General features: G+C 32.9%; 1 protein-coding gene across 1 annotated transcript in view; it reads right to left on the minus strand.

Annotated features, from left to right (window-relative positions):
* LOC143231634 (alanine aminotransferase 2-like) overlaps positions 1–23,955 on the minus strand; it is a 53,582-nt gene extending 29,627 nt beyond the window's left edge. Inside the window, exons 1-3 of the mRNA XM_076466172.1 lie at positions 23,738–23,955; positions 13,191–13,280; positions 7,306–7,414 (exon numbers count right to left, since the gene is read on the minus strand). Coding sequence (XP_076322287.1) covers positions 7,306–7,414; positions 13,191–13,280; positions 23,738–23,854 — 316 coding nt within the window. The 5' untranslated portion in view covers positions 23,855–23,955. The remainder of the gene's footprint in view (positions 1–7,305; positions 7,415–13,190; positions 13,281–23,737) is intronic.
* Positions 23,956–24,750: the final 795 nt, after the last annotated feature.

Raw genomic sequence — 24,750 nt, forward strand, 5'->3', positions numbered from 1 at the left:
GTTCAAAAATATTTGGAGATATACTAGCATTTTCATAAAACATATATTGTCGATTCTTATTCTTGAGAAGCTTTTACAAATTTATAGAATAAGCAGGTTTGGTTTGTTTTGAATTTCGTGCAAAGCTACTCAAAGGCTATCTGTACAAGCCATCCCTAATTTAGCAGTGTAAGACTAGAGGAAAGGCAGCTAGTCATCACCACCCACTGCCAACTCTTGGGCTACTCTTTTACCAACAAACAGTGGATTGACTGTCACATTATAATGCCTTTGCTGCTGAAAAGGCAAGCATGTTTGGTATGATGGAATCGAACATGTGACTCTCAGATTATAAGTTGAGTGTCTTAACCACCTGGCCTTGCCAGGCCAGAATAAGCAGGACTTACACAATACACATCCAACAATATATGTTACAAGCAACACTCTTAAACAAATGCAGATACTAGATTAAATGTATAATAGCAAATCTGTTACACCACCCATAAACAAGCAGGAAAATGTGTTCTATGTCTAGCTACAACCAATACCAGATCTGCCGGGAACTGATATCTAGCATATGATTGGAAGAGGGACTGCAAATCTGGGATGCATCACCAGTCCAAAACTTTATGGCAGTTGGCATTTCTCATCCAGTACACTGTATGAAGAAGGATACTGATCAGCACACACGTGAAGACTTTAGTAGCTAGAAAATTTCCAAATAACACTAGACCTACTGGGAATGTACCTCCAAAGATTATAAAGAGGATGAATGCCCCAGTATAAGGGGTAAACTGCAATTTCTGACATGGCAGAGTGCTTCAGCAAAAACCTGGTGGTGCCTGGAACTGGAGATCAGCTCCACAGTAGGAAGAGCATCACACCATCTACACATGACAACAACCATAACTAGCCCATCTCCAATGAAATTCAGACTCACCAGGAATGTGCATCCAAAGAATGGCAAGAAAAAAAAACATATAGACAGGTATACAGCACAGAGTTACAATCAAAATCTGACAGCATCTGGAATTATACATCAGGTCCATTGTAGCAAGTGTGATATGCCAGTGACACCTGCAGAATGTCACCACCATACTCTCAACTCAGTGGTATGATATATCATTCAGGAGGACAGACCTGCATGATTCACCACTCCAATGGTTAGGAACTGGTAGGTAGTAAGGATTTCTATACTCCACTAGAAAGGGGGGATACAATGGAGAGTCCAGAGGACTGCAGCACTTGGAGACAATTCAGTGGGTGACCTCAATATCTTATTTTGAAAAGCAAAGATACCATATTGATGGAGTTGATCAACCAAAACCTGGTACCATCTGAAATTGTACATCAGGTACATGGAGAGATAGTCTGAATGCTATGGAGCATCAGAGATGGGCAGCAATTTTTGTCTGCTTTACTAGTGTTGGCGTTTGAGTGTACAGTCAGGGAAGAACATGCTTATGAAGCAACAAGCCACTAGAGATAACTACTAGCAGACATGTAGAATATCACATCTCTATGGTGTGCATAACAACTTTTTAGTTACATGTAATAATAAAATGGAGATACAAAGCCAAATAGCATCTGGAATTGTACGTTAGGGTTACAACACAATTGATGTTGAACACTTGCTGAATGGACAGTGAAGATTTTCAAAAATGAAAAAAAGTGTAGCTGGTCAAGCTATACATGTAAAAGAATAATACCACTTATATACAATATTCTTTATTATAAAAGTCAGTGTAATAAGGGAATGTTATAGTCTTTTATAGAAATTTCTAAGAATTTCCTCTCCAGTTCATGGAATTTTCTAAACTAACTGCATACCTACTGAACTCAGCTAGACATGCTGCCCCAACCAGGAAATCAACTAAATAAATACTTTATACATAATGAACTTTCATTTAAATAGACAACACATTTAGACAAGCTGTAATGACACTAATAAATTTGTTAATAACTTTTTTAAATCCAATTCATCCATTTCATTCTTCAGGATATGGGGCCAAGCAAGATGATTCATGAGAGACTAACATGGTAAGGTGCTATTAACTTTTCATCTTCCTTAGGGCATAAAATCATCCTTCTGCAGTTCATGTAGCTGCTGGAGCTACCATATAGACTGAGTAGAGTGAAAAATGGACAGACATCCTTAAGCACAGGATCTCTTTGCATTGTTTCACAAAAATAATGTACATAAACTTCTAATAAATATGGAGAGTTCTCAGTAAAGACACTGTGTACTTCTTCATAGTTCATACAGTCCCTTGATTTTAATAACACCAGGTTATCTTGATCAATGTTGTACACTTCACTAATACTTGTTGCAGATTGCTTGTGTAGAGCTTTCTTCATCACTTCTACCTGCTTCAAATTATCTATAGGATATCCTATGGAAGCTGATTCAACAGTAGTTGCAAACACGGACAAATTCAACTTCTACAGTTTGCTTGACATTTGCACCTCTGTACAATGTAGATTCTTCAATGTTTATAGAGTTAATCAGATAAAATGTATTTGTAAAACTGTTGTAATGCCAGCATCATTAGCTACCTGCAGAAGAAAAGCCATTTCTCCAGTTTCTGAATGGATAAATGTACAATGACTGTATTAGAATATGCACTGTTTGAGTTATTAAAAACAGCTTCAGACCAAAAACAATTCTGGTCTTCTACATCTATTAAAAAACCAATGAGCTTGCACATACATTACAAGTCTTTTAGCAATCTACAAACTGGTATGTTAAGAAATAAATGACATCATGGCACTGCCTCACAAAACCTAGCATGTTGAACACAAAGGTCATAAAAGTGGCAGAATGGACATAATCCATTGTAAAGACTTCATATGATGTCCTACTGTGCAATAAATGTGACAACCTGTTACAGAACTTCTTGTAACTTCTCCAAATTTACAGCATTTTGGACCATCAACTTCTGTTCATGACCAGATCAGAAATTCACATTGCTTCTTTACTTTTTCTGAACTTTTGTTGTGCTGACTGAATTATAACTCTGTGCAAACTAATTATCTAATTCATATGGTAAGTCCTTATTTGATTGTATTTGTAATGTTTTCAACAGCTGCATTACTAAACACAAAGAATGCTATCCATTTATAACATAGATTTAAATCATCATTAACATATCTCATGCACATTGCTCCTGACATAGAGTTACAAACTTCACACAAATGATGCCGAAAAACAGTTTTGTTAACAACCTTCACAATATCACAAAGGGCATTATGAGCTGCGAGTTTCATAATTTCATTCTGTGAGACCCAACTGCAGTACTCATTATAGCCATGTAAAGAAAAATGACCATTAAACTACAGATTGTGCTGTGACACCAGCTTCAACAATTCCATAAAGGTTCCTTCACGAGCCTTAGTAACCCTGTATGCCAAAACTTGCCTTCCTCAATATATACCAGCATCATAAATCACATCAAGTGCTTTCCTACTTCTCTTCTGTCTTTCAACTTTATTGTTGCTCACATACTTTGCTGCTGCATCCTGTATTTTGATAATGATTTTTGTAGTCTGACTTGTTATGACTCCAACTTCTGTTATGGTTTGATTTTATATATCATCCTTGCTCATTCTAAAATCATTCCATTATATTACCCATGCAGATGTGGAAACTGAAGAATGTTGTGATGGACATAAAGAGATTACTTTGAATGGTCCACATACATACACAACAAAGTAAATCATTTGTATCACACATCTGAATTCAAGCCATGGAAAGTTCTGCTTTTTGCTGCTAATGTTTTTGTCACTGCTACGGACGTTACTGCTGCACATTGTGATGTTGATACTGACAGGTTTATTGTTACTTAAGTCAATGTTCATTCTTCCCACTGCACTGATACTGGTGGGTTCATTGTTATTGAAGTAGATATTGATTCTGCTCATGATGCTACTTTTACTGATGCTACCAGTTTTAAAAATGCTGTTAAAACTGCCTGTAAAGTTTTACACTACTTTGGAAGATCCATTTATCTAAAAGTATTGGCAACATTTTGTGTTGTGAATAATTTAAGAAATTTTATGTGCATAAATCTATAAAAATAATTATTATATTTAACATGTCTCATTATGACTAAGCCTTACAGTAAGTACATACTTGAATTCTAAATCATTGGTACAGTTAGTAAACTGCTAAAAAATTCTATAATATTCATAGTGGTAATTATTAATTGTGATTTAATATCACACATGGTACCTATAAGTTGCTGTACATTTCTTTAAAGTTGTCTAGCCAGTAATGTTTTCTGGTGTGGTCTCGGAAGTTATTTTTACCACAACTGTAATAAGTACTGAAAAAACATGGACAGAGTTCACGCAAATTTAGGAGTATAAAACAAAATAAATTGTTTACACACTCTCAGGACAGCTGACTAACATAAAATATAAAGAAAATCTTAAACCTTAAAATTTGGCAGGTCTAGCAATGCATTGCATTGTAATATTACTTATGTAGAATCATATAACAGTTTAAAAATTGATCTATGAAAGGAAAAAACTCATCTTGTTGTGAACAGATAGCAAGATTAGAATGACAGTAATTTACTTTCTTCAATCATAATCTTCTCACCCCAGATCAGGGAGAATACTCATTTGGCAACAAAAGTGCATGCAAATGGTTTTAGAGAGAGAGAGAGAATTTAAAACCGTTTGCTGTGGTCCACTTCAGTAAATGATTGAGGGAAGTCTGTAGCTGCCACTCAATATACCTCATGTTCGATGACTGACAGGAGATGTGAAAGTCATCAACATAAAGCCCATTTGCAACAGTAAGAGGGAGTTGTTCAGTGATGGCATTAATCTTTATACCGAAAAGTGTGACACTCAAAGCACAGCCCTGAAGGACTTCAAGTTCCTGTAGAAAAGAAGTGGAAAGTGTCGAACCCACATGAACTTGGAATCGCCTGTCTATTATAAAATACTTTAATAAAAATTAGCAAATGACCATGTAACAAACATAAACGGAGTTCTTGAAAAAATGCCATACCTCCATATTGTGTCATAAGCTTTTTTAATGTCAAAGAATACTGATACAAGATGTTGCCATCTTAGAAAGGCTTCTCTGATTGACGTTTCAAGTCAAATCAAATGGTCCCTGGAAGAGCCCTGTCATAAGAGCCCACACAATAGTTTGAAGGAATCTTGGGATCCTTCCGAGGCTCAGAGAAAGATAGGACAATAGCCTGGCACCAGGTATCAGCAAAACATTCTTCCACCAGATCTGGTTAAAAACAATCAGAAGAATAGCAAGAGAAGCAGGAGATAGATGGCACAGAATTTCATAGTGTACATCATCAAGATGTGTACTTCCAGATCAATGAAGGGCCAGTTTGAGTTCCACCAGTGTAAAGGAACAATTATAATCTTAGAGACAATCAGCTCAAAAAGAAAGAGGTGACTGCTCTGTCTGAGTCTTGATGGCTAAGAAAGTGAAGCAGAAGTGCTAGATACCTGGCAAAAGCTTTCACCTAGAGTATCGGCAATGCTCCAGGTATCAGCTACATCCTGGCCTGAGAGAAAGATTGAGAGGGGGAGGGACACATAATTATATTGCCCACTGACCTTTCGAATCCTGTCCTATATGACTTTGGAACTGGTTGTAGAAGATATGCTGGTTCTGAACTGGATACAAGATTCCTTCTGGCATTGATGTTTTACCCACCAAACATATACACGAGCCTGCTGGAAAGCTTGCGGTGTGAGAGGGTGGGATACCTATGAAAAGAATCCTAGGCCTGCTTTTGAGCCTTCTGTGCCATGTGGTAGGCAGGATTCCACCACAAGGATATCGTGGAAAATGTTTCAAGGTTTTCAGAATACACTAAGCAGTTGCCTGTATAATATAGTCAGTTACTGCTGCCACATAGTCATCTATTGATGGCTTATAGATGATGGCAGGATCAAGTTCTGTGAGAGGAGTAAAAGAGGGCCAGTTTGCTTGATTCAGCTTCCACATGGGCACATGAGTTGGGTGACATTGACCACAGTCAGTCTCTCTCAAAATTATAGGTAAATGATCACTGCCTCATGGGTTATTGTCAACCCTCAATGAAAAGTGGGAGAATAGTGAAGGGGAGCAAACTAAACAATCAATAGCAGTAAAGAACTGACTAGGTGCATGAAAATAAGTAGAAGAACCAGTATTAAAAAGAGAAAAGTTGTGGTCAGAGAGCATACACTCTACGAAGTGGCTCCTCCTATCAATATCAGTACTTCCCCAGAGGGGATGATGTCCATTAAAGTCCCCTAGGAATAAAAAGGGAGATGGTAGCCATTCAATGAGAGAATCAAGGTCTGATTGATCACAGGTCTCTCTAGGCAACAGGTAGAGAGAACAAACAGTGATGGTGTGATCCAAAGAAACACGGATGGCTACGGCCTCCAAGGGTGTGTTGAGTGACAAAGACAGGGTGAGCAAATGCTAATCAACCAACAGTGCCACCCCATCTTGCACTTGTCATTACACAGCCCATCATATCTGTACAAAGAAAACTGCTGAAAGGTGATTATATTGGTAGGTTTCAGAAATGTTTCCTGTGAGGAAAGACATATAGGATGGTAGGAAGCAATCAGTGTTTTGATGTCATTCACATTAGAACGTAAACCTCGACAGTTCCATTGTATAAATATGGCCATTTTTGTTTATCCTCACCCACCATGGAGCCCTACAATGCCAAACAAGGACACTATAGCAATGCCAGGGTTTTGTGAGCACTATACCCAAACACCAGCATCAGATACAATGTCCACAACACCTGCTGAGAACATCCAACACTGGTACTTGGTTGACCCTAGTCCAAGTTGACCAGCCAAATGACCCAATGGGGGCCACCCCAAGGCTGCCCGTTTACAGGAATTAATGGCCAAAGTGGTATGTTAAGGTTGGATCCCTCAACCACCAGCATCCTCTTCTCCCCTTCATGGGTCACCACACACAGCAAACACAAGGGTGGACATTTAGATCTCAGAGGAGGTAAACTGAAAAAACAGAACCTACCCTTGGAAGTCGCCTCACCACTTACAGGAATTCACACCAAGGGGGCTCAGGTTTATAAAAAGTTTGGTGACTATGAACTGATATAAACTTTGTGAAACACTTATTTAATTCAGTTGATAAAAAGTTTTTAAATGTAGTGAAGAGATTAATTCATTCTAAATACTTTATTCTACAACACTAAAATTTCTAAGTCACAACTTTGGTGTATATCCTTAGAGGAATAATTTCTGGGTAAAAAGTGGGAGACAAATTTAAAAATCATAATTTCACAATATTAAAACTTTTCTTCAACATACCAACACTTTTTCCACCACAGTAAGAAAGAATTAACTTAGCTCGCTCCTTGACATCAGAAGGAAATCGATCATCTTTTATAAGATCTGGATAGACACAAAGGGTCAAAACCTATAAAAACATACAAACAATATTAATGAATAAAAACACTAGAACAAAAGTAGGGAAATATGCCATACACAGTATATAACAGCTGATGTACCAGTAAAATGAAGGAAATAGTGTAACAGGGAGGTTATCACAGCTTCGTTTTCCCTGTCAACTACAATCACAACAAATATAAATGTCTTATGAGGTTTAGTTTGGTTTGAACTTTTCCCAAAGCTACATAAGTATTATCTGTGCTAGTCATCTCTAATTTAGCAGCAGAAAAGTAGAGGAAAGGCAGCTACTCGATACTTTCAACTGCCAACTGTTAAGCTACTCATTAACCAACAAAGAGGGAAATTAACCATCATGCAATGACCCTAAAACTGAGAGAGATTCAAACCTGCCAGTCACAGACTGAGAGATGAGCTTCTTGATAAAAGACTGCATGCTATGGAGTAATGTAGTTATTACAATAAAAGAAAATTAACCTGGCTTATGTTGTTAGATATAAATATATTTAATTGAAAAATTTTGAAGCAAATACTACAATTAGTCCTACATTGTCATATATTGAATCCGCTAAGCATCATATTCAGCTGATTTTACAAAGAAAATCTAAAAAAAAGTTAACCAAGACCGAAGCATCTTTGCTGTATTTGGACATCATTAATCTATGGTAAGAAATTAATAATTATTTCTCTTTCAAAATAGACTATCACTGTAAAAACCAAAAATACAAATAGCTAGTTCTACTACAATGAACTAGATTATCATTAAAATAATTTTGAACTCTTTTCTTAGCTGTAGTGGACAGCATTCATACTTTAAAACAATGCTTGATATTAGGCTCAGATCTGTTAAGAGTATTGCTTAAAAGTAGAAAATGGGAGAATCCATATTTAAAATAATCATATTAAGATTGATATTCATACTGAATACACAGTAATACAAAGAACCAGCAGTGGTTATAGTAGCATGTCTGTTTGATCTTTCAAACAGTGCTAAAGTAAGAATACTCATAATTACAAAATTACTTGACCTATTCTATGAAGAACTGCCTATCCTGGATTGTTTTCACACGTAGATGTTAAAAAACCATAATTTATCATGTTTTGCCCTTTTTAAGCCCCTTCAAAACTCTTAAAAAAACTTCCAGAATGAAAAACAAACAAAAGCTATGACAAAAATATCAATTTTTCACAAGTAAAGTTTCTATCCAGTACAAGGATTAATTAACAAGTAGCTAATATATGACAGTCTCAGAGTTTGTTAGATTCCAATTGTTAAAAAGTAATCACAGAAACATCTATTGACACCAGTTTGGTAAATAGTGGTAGTTACTAGTTGATTAATCAATGGGCTAATTAATCAGTTACATGCCCCTACAACCCCTCTACATATAAGGAGAAAACAAAAAAAAACAGGTGATATATTATAAAGGGGTGATAGGTTCTTAAAAAAGATGGTTATCTTTTGAGAATGAAGAAAAATTCTAAAAATAAATTAATGAATGTTTTTTCTAGTTTACAGACAAAATAATTTACAGCTGTGCAGAAATGAAAGTATGAACATTTTATTTTTCTTTATAAAATAAGCTAAATAAATAGAAAATATCAATTCCAAAATATTTTTCAGTTAAAATTAACAAAAACATTTGTCTCAAAATGTTTTATTAAATGGTGAAAAATATTAAAAAAGAATCTGTTTTCAGATTACAGGCACAATAATTCAGAATTTATTTTTTAAACTGTCTACATCAAAATATATATTTAATCAAACTGCACTGTTTAACATAGACAAAATAAATGATTTATTCACTTCTCAGTCACCTGTTCCAACAATACACTTTTACAACATGTTATTTCAGGCAATCAAGTCCTGTTTTACAAGTTCATAAACCTGTTTCAAACTGTTAAGGCCTTAAGTGTTGTAGCTATAATTCTATGACTATGCAGTTTCTCTAAATGCTTTGTAACCAGTCAAGACAAATGAACATGACTCATTTTATTTACAAGGTAAACATGTACTTAGCCAAAGCAAAACATCTGGTACTTTTGTATATTCTTCGAGCAACCTAAAAATTAGAACAAATTTATTCTCTGAAACAAAACTTTTGATAGTTATATAATATTATTTTACAAAGCTTAAAAACCATTGCAAAATGAATAAAAATTGAAACAGGAAGTCTATTTAGATAATATGTTGTTATAGTACTAATAAATAATAATGTTCAACTACACACTAGCTGGAGTAATGTTCACTTTTACAATGATAATGGTATGATATCAGTTAACATTTTTACAGTTCATTGTGTAACAATGTAACTAAAGTTTGGTAGTTTTTACATTAAAGGAGGTACTTCCACATTAATAAAATATTTTAGATTGTTCAGTTCTGACCACAAATTTTTAATTAACTTAAATAAATTAAAGTTAATATAATGTCAACATATTCTGTAAGCAATTAACTCAGGTTATAATCCAGAAATTGGAGGCTTATATCTTTATTTCTAGAAATGTGATATTCAAGATAAAAGTACTTCATAAGAAACATTTCAAAGATTTTAATTAAAATTAAACAGTTATAATAACTTATTATTATAAATAGAAAGAAAACTATAACAGAATGCCCATTTTAAAATTATTTAAAAAAGACATTTACTATACAGTTATACCAACTGCATTTTCACTTATTTCAGAGCTCAAGAAGACCAAAAACACACACACACACACACAAAACAACAGTGAAAGCCCAGTATTCTGATGGTCCAGTAGTCACATATTTTTGGTTTTCACAATATAAGTCAAAATTAAATGAATAAATATTTGTATGTCCCTATTTTATGACTGCAATCCCAAATAAAAAGTTTAAAGTGTTAATTTTGGTGGGGTTTGGGGGACCAGCCAACCTCATTGGCTTTCATTTTCAATAAAAATAACAGAAATATTTGAAGAGACATTCTGGTGTATAGCTCACTGCATTGACTTTGTGTCAAGATAATTTTACTAACTGGAAGTTTTGTTTCATGAGTTGAATATATAACATTTGTTGTCATAGCACTATGGAATAAGACTCTTGAATCTCCATTTTCTCAGAAGAGCAAGATTCCCAAATTCAATCCTAATGCATAGTTATGCAGCTAACTATATATGCAAAAATGAAAATAATAAACATTACCTATCCATTCAAGTGAAAGTGCAACCTTTTAGGTTATATATTGTGGTGATTTTGTCATGCAATTCTACAAATTTAACCAAAAAAACATTAACATTTTAACTGTTGAAAAACAGACTTACATTTTCAGTTCATATTATTGGGTCTTCAGACTAATGTAACATCACTAAAAAACTATATTTTTTAAGATAATTTAATATTCTAAACAATGACAAATCAAATTTTGTTTATGCTGTAACAGCTGCAGGTGTCCCAAAAAATATTAACATTGATGAAAACAAATCTCCAAAGTCTAGACACATTCTTTGTGTCTGGAAAAACTTGAAGAGCAAAAATTTACCTCAGCATCATTTAATCAATATTCAGATTGTTGTATTGGTTTACAAATAACCAGTTATTGGTTGTTTCCTTAACTGGATTGCTGTAGACTAACTGTGTTGATTCTGTGAAACCTCATGAAAGTTTTATGTTAATTAATAATGCAATCAAATAATAATATTGACTTGTGATGTTTCTTTTTGATGCTGTATGTGGTGTACAGCTGCTTGGTCATTTTTTCTTTTTATATTAATTTCAAAAAACAATAGGGGGAATAGTTTAGACCCCATCCTCTCCAGTCTGTGCCTACTTATACAAGTAATAACATTAAATAATTAAGTTCTGAAAGAAATGGAGCTCTTCCGTAAATCTGCAATTATTAGTACAACATTACAAATTACAATTACAAAATTATAAGTCAAAAACATAACCTCCCAATTTTCTCCATGGAGTTTTGATATTATATATACTTCACTATTATAAGAGACCTACTGGTATTTCTTTTGTTTCATAACCCAAGTTGTACTGATGTACTTTAAATAGGCAAACCTATGCAGCAGATGTTGCCGTCATTCTGGTCAACAGATTCAAACTTAGTAACAGTGGCAGATAGACTTAGTACTTTTACAATGAAAAAAGACAGTGTGAGTAAGTTTAGTGGCAGTGAGAAATGAACCCAAGACCCTCAACTCATAATGCACACCACCTTTTCTTTGGATAGCTGAAATGAACTAAAAAAATTATAATTAGAAACCATTACTTGATTATTTTTGTGACAATCAATTTAATCATAAATTAGATTAATCAATTTCAGGAATAATGTGAAACAGTAATTTCAATTATTTGATTAATAACATAGCATTAACCAATGCAATAACTATTCAAAGATATCAATTGTATTGGTTAATTAAATTAACCACCCAGCTCTAATTGGCACATAAGTGGTACCCACTTTGATGTCCAACTATGCTATAGTCTCTAATATGTAGCTATAACTATGCTGAGGTAAATTTATGACAGTGTACTGAACTCTACATAAAAATTCACTTTACCTTTAAATAAAAATATTTCCAAAGTACAGAACTATTTCATATAAAAATTAAGACTTTATTAAAGTATCCACCTCAAATAAAGATTTAACAGTACTAAGAAAATAAGTCTCAAAAGAGATTATGCTTCATATGTTTATCTATGCAATATATGTAATAAGCATACAAAATATCAAAATTATTGTAAGCTTATTAGTACATTTATCAACGTTATTTCAAAGTAAATCAACCAAAGTAAACAGGCATAACAAAATGTTATATGAAAAAATGTTTTTTTTTTAAATATTCTCTAAATACTTTCAACACCAAAGAAAAAATCTTTACTTTCATTTCCCTGAATTTTAAATTAGAACCAGGCCACTTTTCCTCTTGGACTAGCTATCTTGCCTGACAAAAACCAGCTAGTTCCCTGCATTTAATTCGTAAACACATAAAATAAACTACAGTAAAATCTTGTTCAACCAGTTTGTGATCCAGTTTATAAAATATTTTTCATATTAATATGAAGTCATTTTACTTTTACTTTAGTCTAGAATGCAGTTCACTACATGTCGAAGACATATTGAGGTTTCACAAACATCACTAACACATTTACAGCAAACTTTTAGGTACTGTACATATTTCTACTTGGTTTATTTTAATATATTTGGATCTTATTAAAATTACTTCAGTATCAAACAAAGTAGTGTCTTCAAAATAACTTTCACATACATTTCTTTCCACCATTAATTTTCTAAATGTATCAGCTATTTGCATATGAAAACTAAAACCAATGTGTTCTTATAGTACAAATAACTTTACATAGAAACATCTAAAGCCAATGTACTCTTATAGTACAGATAATTTTCAGAATGCTCATAAATAAGAACGTTCTTTAGTGACCAATAACAACATGGGTCTTATAGTACAAACTGCTCCCTACAAGTTTAATGATAAAAACCTCCTGTACCACTAACTGTATCTGGAACTTCCTATGGTTAGATGTAAAATTCACAGTTCACAACATTACAACTCTTCAAGCTGAAGAACAGTGCTCATTTAAATAATTAAATGTTTGAATCCTTGATCCAAATGTGCTTGTAATAAATTAATTATATTTAATTGATGTAAACATGCTAGATTAACAAAAACAATCAAATTTATATATAGATAGAAATACACACGTACATCTAATTATACATACATTTTTAAGAAGTCGTTAAAAACTGCAGTGAATGCACAAAATATACTTGTACTGTAAACACACACTTACTTACCTGACGTATAAAAGTGATAGGCTTCTGCCCCATAGCTTGACAATCTCCTATGTTTCCTTTAATTACTTCAGAAAAAGGTTTCTTAATACCCTGATGATAAACAATAAAGAAAGTAATATAGTCTAAAAGCATACAAAATTCAGTATTCAATTCAATATTGTCTCTTGATTTCTTATAGTAAATTTATATTTTCCTTCATTTAGGAATTCCAGCCCATATTTATACAAAAAAGAAAAAGGAAATAAAGGAGTTTCCCCTTTGAAAATCAAAGGCTTTTAGAAGACGTTTAAATCATAAACATCACATGCACATGTCACAGATTACTTATATGTTAAATATAATGTGCATACAGCTCAAATTCCTTATATCCATAGGAGTATTCCTTTAAGCAACATATAAGAATTAATATCTTCTGACAAAGTAATGCATATGTCTACAGATAATATTTTCATACAAATATGGCAAAACTTAACAGAATGGTGAACATTACACTACATTTACTGAATGAAAAAAGAGAGAATAATGCTAAACAATTTACCAGTGAGACTGAAATGACACAATCTCTCATCTTTACAAACTGTAATGTCCTAACCAATTTCAGTAAGATCTCATTACTAAATGCCTATTTTAATACCACCACACTACTTAAATGCCTGGTTCAGTAATAACTCACTTATTAGAGCTTGAAGAAGATTCCAGTAATACTTTCTTACTAAATTCCTGAACCAATTTCAGTAACATGCCACTACTCTGCTTGCCCATAAAGTATTTTCCATACATGTATTTAAACCTCATTTAAAATTTCAACTTAAACATAATACAAAGCAACACCTGACAACTATAAAACTACACATAAAGAAAATTAGAAACGAAAGAGTTACTATTGAATAAATCACCAAGTACAAGTGTATGCAAACTTCAAAACAGTATTTAACATACACAGAGGCTAGAAATGAGTAATCATGTTTCTACAGCAACTTTCATGAACTTGAACATGAACATTTTGGGTTCCTTCTCAGATGATTTTTTGTTTAAATTTGTTGTTAAACACAAAGCTACACAATAGGCTATCTGTGCTCTCTGCTAACCATGGGTGTCAAAATCTCATTTTTATTGTTATATGCCTACAAACAATGGGCTATTAGGGGAATCAAGAGGAGAGAAATTCTTCTTGCATATTTTCCCTCTTTTTCTCACCTATTTGCTACTTGTTTTGTTTGTCAATTCTGTTTGACTGCAGTTACTACTACTTTGATATCATTCTTGCATTTGACTATTTAAGAATACGTGATCCTAAACAATCCTCTGACCTGCTTCATTCTAACCATAATTCTTCTTTTCTATGGATGAATTAGCTGATATTTCAAGTTTAGAATATTTCTGCTAAGCACACCATGGAAAAATGTCCCAGAAAGAGTATATGCATCTCTGGTTTGTTGGAAGGCACTACCAAACAGCTGTCCCACATGATAAAACTATAATCAGAACTGATTTTACAACTAAAGCTGATGTCAGATATTTAATTTCAGCAACAGCACTAGCCTTGAGCCATTTAATTGATTTATCAACACAATCAAGCAGCAAATGAGCAGCAATTACACTGACAAGTATCAATAAACCACCCCACTACTTGCATAAGAAAGTACATAATCAGAGATCTCACTAGGGTCCCACAGTGAAGGGTTCTGATTAACTTTTAACTTCCTTGTTATTAAAAAACTAAATAATCATTAAATATTAACTAGCAAAATAATTAAATAATAACACCTTCACTAAAAAGACATATATCCAAAAAATTGAAAAAGTAAAAAGCACTTAAGTGTCAATTAAGAATTTTATTTATAATATACATTAAATATTTACCTTCTGCAAGAGAAAAGAAAAACAGGTTAATGTTCAGTGAAAAACTTCACTTAAAAAATGTACACAGCATGTTGTATCCCTTTATGAATGCAAAGTAGTGTTCTTGATAAGATTAAAAAATAATTTCCTTTGAATGTAAATTTTAAATATCTGCAGTTTAGTGTGTTCCTGATTGTTGAAGTGAGAGTGAGCACCATGGTGAGAGCAAAAGAGCTGTCTGAGGCCTTCAGAAAGAAAACTGTAGCAGCTATGAGTCTGGTAAGGGATTTAAAAGGTCCCAAAGATTTTGAAATCAGCCATTCCACTGTCCGGAAAATAGTAAACAAGTGGAGGGCTTTCAAAACAACTGCCAACATGCCTAGGTCTGGTCATCCAAGCAAGTTCACCCCAAGAGCAGACCACAAGATGCTAAAAGAGGTCTCCAAAAACCCTAAAATGCTATCACAGGACCTACAGCAGACTCTGGCTACTGTTGATGTGAAAGTGCATGCCTCTACAATCAGAAAGAGACTGTACAAGTTTAACTTGCATGGGAGGTGTGCAAGGAGGAAACCTTTGCTCTCTAAGAGAAACATCAAGGCCAGACTGAAGTTTGCCAGAGAGAATGTAGGCAAAGACCAGGACTTCTGGAATAATGTTCTTTGGACAGATGAGTACAAAACTGAATTATTTGGACACCAGAACAGAGGACATGTTTGGCGTAAACCAAATACAGTACTTCAGGAAAAGAACCTCATACCAACTGTGAAGCATGGAGATGGAAGTGTCATGGTTTGGGGCTGCTTTGCTGCAGCAGGACCTGGACAGCTCACAATCATAGAATCCACCATGAATTCTATTGTGTATCAGAGGGTGCTTGAGAAACATGCGAGTCCATCTGTAAGAAAATTAAAGCTGAAGCAGAAATGGACCCTGCAACATGACAATGACCCAAAATATACCTGTAAATCCACAAAGGACTGGCTGAAAACTAAGAAATGGAGAGTCCTGGAATGGCCGAGCCAAAGTCCAGATCTTAATCCCATTGAGATGTTGTGGGGTGACTTGAAATGGGCTGTACATGCAAGAAACCCCCAAACATCTCACAGCTGACAGAATTTTGCATTGAGGAGTGGGGCAAACTTCTTTCACACTGATATAAGAGACTGGTAGATGGCTACAAGAAGCATCTCACTACAGTTATTTCAGCCAAAGGGGTTAACACTAGCTATTAGGTGATAGGGTGTCCTAACTTTTTCCTCAGTTCGAATATGCATTTTTGTAGGATTACATGTACAGAAGATCTTGAAAAGTCTTTTCTTCAGTTTTAATTGTCTAGTTATATTCCTATAATCTCTCAGTATTGTTAAAACTGAGATTAAATATCTATATATCCAAAAATGTTACAAAAATACACAGGCTTTCATAGAGTGTCCTTATTTTTTCACATGACTGTGCCTAGATAATAAATATCACAATTTTCATACTAAGGTGATTGAAAATGTTTTTAATTTTCCTTATAAAACTAAGAATTTAATACTTACATAATAGTTAATTAAGTACATTTTGAATGTAACTTTGCAAAAGTTGTGACATGTACACTTTGACCTACGTGTGGTGAAATGGTTAATTATGTTGCTTTATCTTCACACATAGCCTTTGATGAAACCTGTTACAAGGTGATTGTGGACAGCTGTGTGCTGTTTAGTTTATTAGGGTATAAACTTCAAAGCAATGTGCTTGCACTTGCCTTGCATATAGGGCATTTTGTGGCATGTGTTTAGTAACCAGGGGGTCAAATCTCATACGTCCTGACAAAGTATTTTTGTATACAGGAGCCAAAAGATCAAGTTAACTAAAACCCTGAATTATACTAATGTAACAATAGCTTGGCAAAAACCTTATATAATGCAGAGTTATTTACGGTGACACATATTACATGTTTCTGCAGATATTGGTCTGTCATCCTCAGATGTGATCTGTACTGAACAATACAAGGTTTATATGTAGTTACAAAGATAAAAGGCACAGAGATTAAATGTGATGAAAATAGTATCAACAGGTGATAAAGTATAAGTGTGGGTGAGAAATAGACATTGCCAAATACGGCTGATGTTGGCGGGGCCCATTATCAAGGTTTAACAATAAATACTTGCTTTGATGATTTCTGTAGCTTTTAAACAGTCTCTTTCTTTTTTTAGTTTTTGGTTGGTGTAGGAGAAGAATTTTTATCCCAAAATATTTTGTGAGTGATCTGTTTCATCTCTACACATTTGACATTCACGTTCTTATTTCAAAAGAACATGACATTCATCGTATGGATCTCTTCTCAAAAAGGGCATGGCACACTGTATATACTACTTTTGTTCTTTTCAATTTTCATGAGATTCTTTTGAGATAGGTAGTAAGATATTAGTTTCAACATTTCAACTTCAAGATCATAAATAGGACTTGTATCAAACAGTAAAAGTGAAATATATGAACTTCAACCATTCATCTATCAACAACATAAGACAGAGCAAACTTGTTTCATTCCTCTTTATGCCAGAAATTGCTAATGTAGTTACCAGATTTTCTAATAATTTGAGCATTGATATAAAAACTGTATTCAGTTCCATATAAGCCTTTATTTATTCAAGATCATAAGTGCTATGTTCTTTGAGTAGTTCAATTCAATAAATAAATCTGGTTTGTGGGTGTAAAGTTGTATAGCACAATTTATGTAGATGAAGTAAGAAGATACATTCTGTGATAGGTGATGATTAAGGCTTATTTTTGAGTATTCTAAATAATCAAAATATTGCTATTAGGTTTGTTTATTATGTATAATGAGTTCTTTGGTATGCCTGATTTCAACCTTAAGTTTTTTTTCAACTTTTAGTTTGTTCAATATTGGTTATTTAGGGAAGGATATCCTGAATTGAAAATATGAATTTTGATTCCCATTGCCTTTAAACATGCTTGTATTGTCTCCATTAGAGCAAAAGTAGTAAATCTATTTTCCACTGATGTTTCAAAATGCTGCCAAGAAAGAACACAACTGGGAAGAGATGAGCAGAGCAACCAGGTTGATTCACTAAATATAATAAATTGTGGTATGTTCAATAAATATATCACAATTATACAAATGGACTACTTGTCCTTATGTGTTGTTAACTTAACTTAAATTAATCATTAATTTTTAAATTTGTGAAATATTTTTTCCTACATAGTTATGATAAAAATTAATTTTTCTTAATTATTTCATTAGCAGCCAATCACAATTTTGTAATTTTGTAAAATAATGGGCTTTCTATACTATTTAAGAACTTGATCCTGAAGAGGAAGGTTCTACTTTTCTGAGGAATTAAGATGATGACAGGATGTCTGATAATGATGCTTTTGGGTATTACTTATAGAATAATGGTGTTTGTCTCAATATACATAACACACTAAATCACGTATTCTCAAGGCAGCTGGTACAGGTATTAAAACTTTAATTAAAATAAAGTACAAACCAACCTTTTGACCTTCTTAAGTCATCTTCAAGTTAGCAGGTTTAATTAACGCTTTAGTACCCACACCAGCCAGCTTGAAAATTCATTTTTATTTCAAATTGGTTTCTCATAATTATGATAAATCACATCTTACTAGTCATGATTAAACTACATTTTATTTAAGAAAACAAAATATTCACATCTAAATAATTATCAAAAAGTTTTACATACATTCTGAGACTATGAACCACAGAAACTTGTATCTCAAAATTCATCAACTTTTAAAGTATTTCAATTTCTTTTAACCACATTATGAGCACCTATGTACTGGATAACAGACATCAGGAATTATTCACCAATTACAAACAACTGAAGCACTCAATAAGCCACTTCTATAAATCAGAATACTCCCATAAAAAGTTCTATCAAAATTTCTCTAAAGCATTTCCACAGTTGTAACTTTATAGTTAGCCAAATATTCATTTTCATAATCCTTCTGCAGATTAAATGACAACAAAAAACAACTGCGCCTTCAGAATATATACAAAGGAGATTACTTTTATTCTCAACATCTGACATACAACAGTTACTGATTATGCTTACTTCAGATTCATGATTATCTTCATTTTTTTAGAATTGTTCTACACCAATTTAAAATACTTTAGAAAAAAAACATTTTACAATACACAGCAGCAGACTGGAAACTAGTTGTTGTAATGAATTGGCAGGTATCATTTATTTATTATAATGTGGCCATTAACAGAAACAAGAAATTTAGTGTATCTGCTCATCCCATAAAATACCTATTCTGATTTGCAAAAGTTCCAAAAACTACCATTTATGTAACTGAAGTTGGAAAAAGGTGACTAGAGCTTTTAATAGAATGAAAAAGATGAGATAAAAAAGGACAAGAATAGGAAAATGTTTCCCCTGCTATTAAAGGTTTCACTCCTGAACCCTTCAACTTCAGCACCCTATATTTTAAGTTCAGGCTAACAGTTGGGACCCTGATGTAGTAAAAAAAAATTGTAAAAAAATTAAAGTTGTCATTTTGGGCTCATTTTAATAATTCATTTTCAATTGTTTTCCTTTATGAAAAAAAAGCCTACTTTCACAGCATGGATACTTACTTGGCATGTAAAGCTATTTCTTAAAAGTAATAAACTTAACAGATGTAAAAAATGTTTTCCCTAATCATGCTACCATATAAAAATCTTAATATTTTGTAGCTTTTTCCCTCTAGTTGTTAAACATCTATCTTTGCAATCAAGTCCCTCTAAACATGAACAAGATTCCACAGGATTCTTTAACAAGACCAGCATGAAGAGTATTCAGAATGTTCATTAACCACTTAGTGAAACATCAAGATTTATACACATAAATTTTGATGATATATCAGTTTTCTTTTTATTTCTTGCTTTCAGCTTGGGTTCCTTCAGTTCCTTCAGAGAAACTAGTAGTTACTACTTAGTAGGTGAAATATAAAGTGTGGAGAAAGTGACTGTTACTCCTAATAGTAGGATCTAATTTGTTTCAGTTTGATTAAAAGCAATGTATATGATGAATGGATTAATTTTTACTAAAAATAAATTACATTTTTGTTGTTACAAATCTCACATTTTTTACAAAAGTGCTAAATGATAATATCATTTTCTGGGTGAATACCCCAAGCATCATTTGCTTATTTTTAACATTTTACACTAGTACAAACATCAACATAATAATTTATCAATTACATTTACCATTTTACAATAAGCAACTTTAATTTTAAAACTAACATTCAGCATAGAGAACTAGTCTTTTCCCTAGAAAAGTTGCATAAGATATTACAAAATAACCTTGCACAATCTCCTATCTCCCAAACAGGAAATATGCTAAACTGCTGATAAATAGTTGTCTGGTTCATGGTAACTCAGCTTTACAGTTTATTCTTAGATAGATATCAATTTCACCACAACTTAATTTCACAACTAGTATTCCAAAATAGCATGCTGTCTAGTTTTATACAATATATTTTCCTGACAAGACATTTAATCAGTTAACTTTTTAAGAAGGATTTCTAAACAACCTGAAATGAGCTGATTAGCTGTGCAGTAATTAGTATTAACAAATGTATTGTTAGAGCCATAATAAATCTCAAACAATTATATGTGAAGCTTAAAACATGCATATATTCACATTAATTTGCACACAAAAAAGTTGCAAGCCAACCAACAAGCTATGTTCAGCTTTACTTTGTTCTCCTTCATTTAACAAATAAGATTTTAATAATTGATGACTTCCTGAACACACCTTTTCTAAACATGGTTGGTCAAAACATAACAAGGGAGGATACAGTAAATTTTATACTAGTATATCATTACATGCAGTTCAAGACTTGTAACATGCTGTCAGAGATTTCTTTATAAAGTATTATTAACTTTAATTTAAAAAAGAATAATTACCAACATGCTTTAAAAAAAAAGTCTTCTTACTTGTTAGTCTATCATGGTTCTACATTATTAGGTAAAAGTACCGAAGTTGATGTATATTTTTTATTCATAGTGAACTATAAAAATGAAAAAAAATGAATCAACGATTTTACTTTTTATTTTTAATAAACACCTTGTTGAGAAAAAGTGAGAATATTATCAGAAGAAGGTGCTTATATATCAAGATAGAGGGTGCACTGATATACAAGTTGACACTGTCCCAAGACAGATATTGCTAAGGGCAACTAAAGGACTGATAAAAGCAAGTAAAAATCTGACCAATTCTAAGATGGGCAAAGGAAGCAATCCTAGTAATCAAGTAATAGCTGTATCATGAGCAAATGTATGTTTTGGAACCAATTTATCAAAATTATAGTTATACAAATATTGATCACTAAAATTTGAAGAAAATTATAAAGCTAAAAACAAATATTTCAGAAATAGTTAATGAAATACTTTTCATTTATTTATTTTACTGTTTTTTTCCATGGCAGTAATTATTATTTTAAAGATCTTTTCACTTCATTTATACCAATAAACATCGGAACTAGCATGTTTTATTTTGATGAAGTGTGGGTGGGAAAAGACAGCCTTGAAGTACCAAATGTTCTCTTTTTGTCTTTAGGTTGTTTTACATTCATCAGCTATTCAGTGTAAATGGTTTACTACAAGTTCTTCAAATTTCTCAAATATAAGACTGAGAGTGTGACACATGAATGCAATATACATGATTTACCTTCCCCACTGATTACTTTGACCTCATAAGAACTAACCACCCACCTGGAACAGACGTAAAAAAGAAAATTCTTGTTTTAAAACTTGCCAACTTTCTCTGAAAATGTTAGGTTAAGGAATGGGTTTGGTGTACATGGACTTTTGGTAAGGTGCCAAAAAACTGATCTATTGAAAGTTAGGTGAGTGGTAAAAGGTGCAAGTTTTTCTCTTAATACGGTGAAGTTAAAGAGAACTACCGTTACAAATAATGTACATCAAAGTTTTGTACAGGTCCTTTGTAATTTCTCATTTTTATCAATGGCACCTATAATAGAATGTCTATTAAAGTTGTTACATTTGCAGATTATATTAAATTAATGGGTATTCTGAACTGTACATGCTAATGTTTTGCAGAGAAACTATTGATTATTTGGTGATCTAACTACTGGCAGTTATCTTTTTATTCTAATAAAACTAAGATCATCTTTGTTTGTTACCGCAATATTATTACTACAGTCTTGTTGAAGAAAGTAAGTGAAATTGATGAGGAAACAATCTGGGTATAGTTATTAAAAGAAATAAAAATTAAAGCTCTCCTGACAATATATGTTAGCAAATAATAAGGCAAAGAAAATTTTAAGTGGTATTAGGTATTAAATAGAGTTCAAATTCATGTAATTCACTCTATCAATAATGGTTAAAGTTAACTTGAAATACAGAGTTAGGCTTTTATCACCTTATTAAAAAAAATAAAGGATATAGAATTATTGGAAAGGGTACACAGAACAGCTACCAGGATAATTCCATATGTGGAGTTATTGCTTAATATTGGTGTTAAATTTACTAAATATGTTTTTACAATAGAAAAGGGCTCAGAAGGATGTGATTAAAGTTTTAAAATAGTTAAAGGTTTGGAATTTATAGCTCCGGGTGATATTAACATAAATCTCTGCAGTCCATCAGACAGTAGGACTAGAGCTTGTAATGGTAACAAACAGTTCTAATAGAAAGCCTGTGCAAAGAAAGGCTCATCTATGCTCAACAGTGAAGAAACTTAATATAAAAGTGAATACATACATCAGATTAGGACTAAATATAAACATATGCAATTAAATTTAAAACAGAATGCTAACTGAAAATAGCATAGCCAAATTCTTCCCTTGCCCTTTTTACTTCTTGTATTCTTAAGTTGTAAGTGAAGTAATAATAATGAATCAGCAAATCTGCTATAGGTTGGCTAATAAAAATAACATTAAACAGTTTTTCAAATAACATAAACTTTGCTCATAAAATGTGTCAACTTAACACTTAAAGACAGCATGGGAAACTGTCCCATCCACTAACCACAACAATTTCAAATCTAGTCTTTATCTTTTAACATATTTATCACATTTTCCCATAAATTGACTGTATATATATATATATATATACCATATCTGAATGCAACACTCCAAAATCCAACTACTGTGTTATCAGAAAAATAAAAATACCTCAGTTAAAGATGCCTCTTACCATGCCAAAATCTGTATTTTGTCATGTTCTACAATTTTTGCCATTATGAAAGAAAATGACATACCAACACAAAATACTCAATCATCTTAACTATATCCCCTCTACCTCTTCATTTAATAATTTATCATCTATTACATTAACAATATTATCATTCCAGGTATCACTGCTTGAATTGTTCAGCCAAAACAACGATATTTTTAAATTTCATAACAGTAAAACTTGTAATTTAAATTATACAACAGCCACAAAAGTTGTATAAATCACTGCAAACAATTATAAAGTCCAGGGCGGGATCATTCGCAAAAATTCGGAACGAGTCGTATTCAGATACACTAGTAATCAGTAGGGCATAACGCTTGAAAAATAATAACTAGTAAATTATATATTATAGTCTATATGTACTCCCATCCCATATGAAACGTGACACCCTTCACATCTACCTGTGCCAATGAAACCCGCGTTCAGCACCGGCTCCCACACACTGTATCGGACCTTTTCAATGATACCGCATGCTTAACTTTTAAAGACTTACCCTTTCCAATTCTTTCTCGATTTCTCTGGCTCTAATTACCAATGGCCCTCGAACTGCATATTCCATTTTTATTATGTTAGGATTCATATTATCCAAAGTCACTGTTTTACAAGCCATGTTTTTTAAGCAATGAGAGTCCAACAACTTTACCGTATCAGTGAAAACAACCTTTTCTCACAGATCACGTGCTACACGAAACGAACAGTTTAACCTCAGGGAGAATATTTTTAGTACGCGATATTTTCCACAAGAGGATGCCTTCACTAAATGGTTATTTAAAGTAATTGTAAATATTGTCAGGTTAATTAATAAAAGAAATTAACAACAACGGCTAATCATACCAATTAACATAAGACATCTTATAGTTTTTTTTTTTAAATCCTTAACAAACATTATAACAAGGAGTTGTGCATTCAGGTTTTACAATCATGACAAACGACATTAATCGTATGTATTCCATGTTCCTTTGGCTATATATATATGTATATATATAAGTTAAAGGTGTGGCTTTTGTTTTAGTTGGTTTGGTCTGTTTTGAATTCAGCGCAAAGCTACACGAGAGCTATCTGTGCTAGCCGTCCCTAATTTAGCAGTGTAAGACTAGAGGGAAGGCAGCTAGACCTCACCACCCACCGCTAACTCTTGGGCTACTCTTTTACCAATGAATAGTGCGATTGACCGTAACACTATAACGCCCCCATGGCTAAAATGGCGATCATGTTTTATATGACAGAGGTTCGAACCCGCGATCCTCAGATTACGAGTCGAGTGCCTCAACCACCTGGCCATGCCAGGCCCTTTTGTTTTATATGCCAAGAAAAACTTTGAATAGGTAACTGCTTGTATCACTAAAATTGGGATTTCGATACCCCAATGGGCAGAGCTAAGATAGCCCAAGGAGTGGTTTTGTGCTTAAAAACAAACATAAACTATTGCATTAGTTAATCCACTTGCATTTCTGTTAAAAATACATATAAGATTACTGGAAACATCATAATTTATCACCAACATTG

This window comes from Tachypleus tridentatus, chromosome 11 (genome assembly GCF_004210375.1).
Source record: "Tachypleus tridentatus isolate NWPU-2018 chromosome 11, ASM421037v1, whole genome shotgun sequence".
NCBI classification, from domain to species: Eukaryota; Metazoa; Arthropoda; class Merostomata; order Xiphosura; family Limulidae; genus Tachypleus; species Tachypleus tridentatus.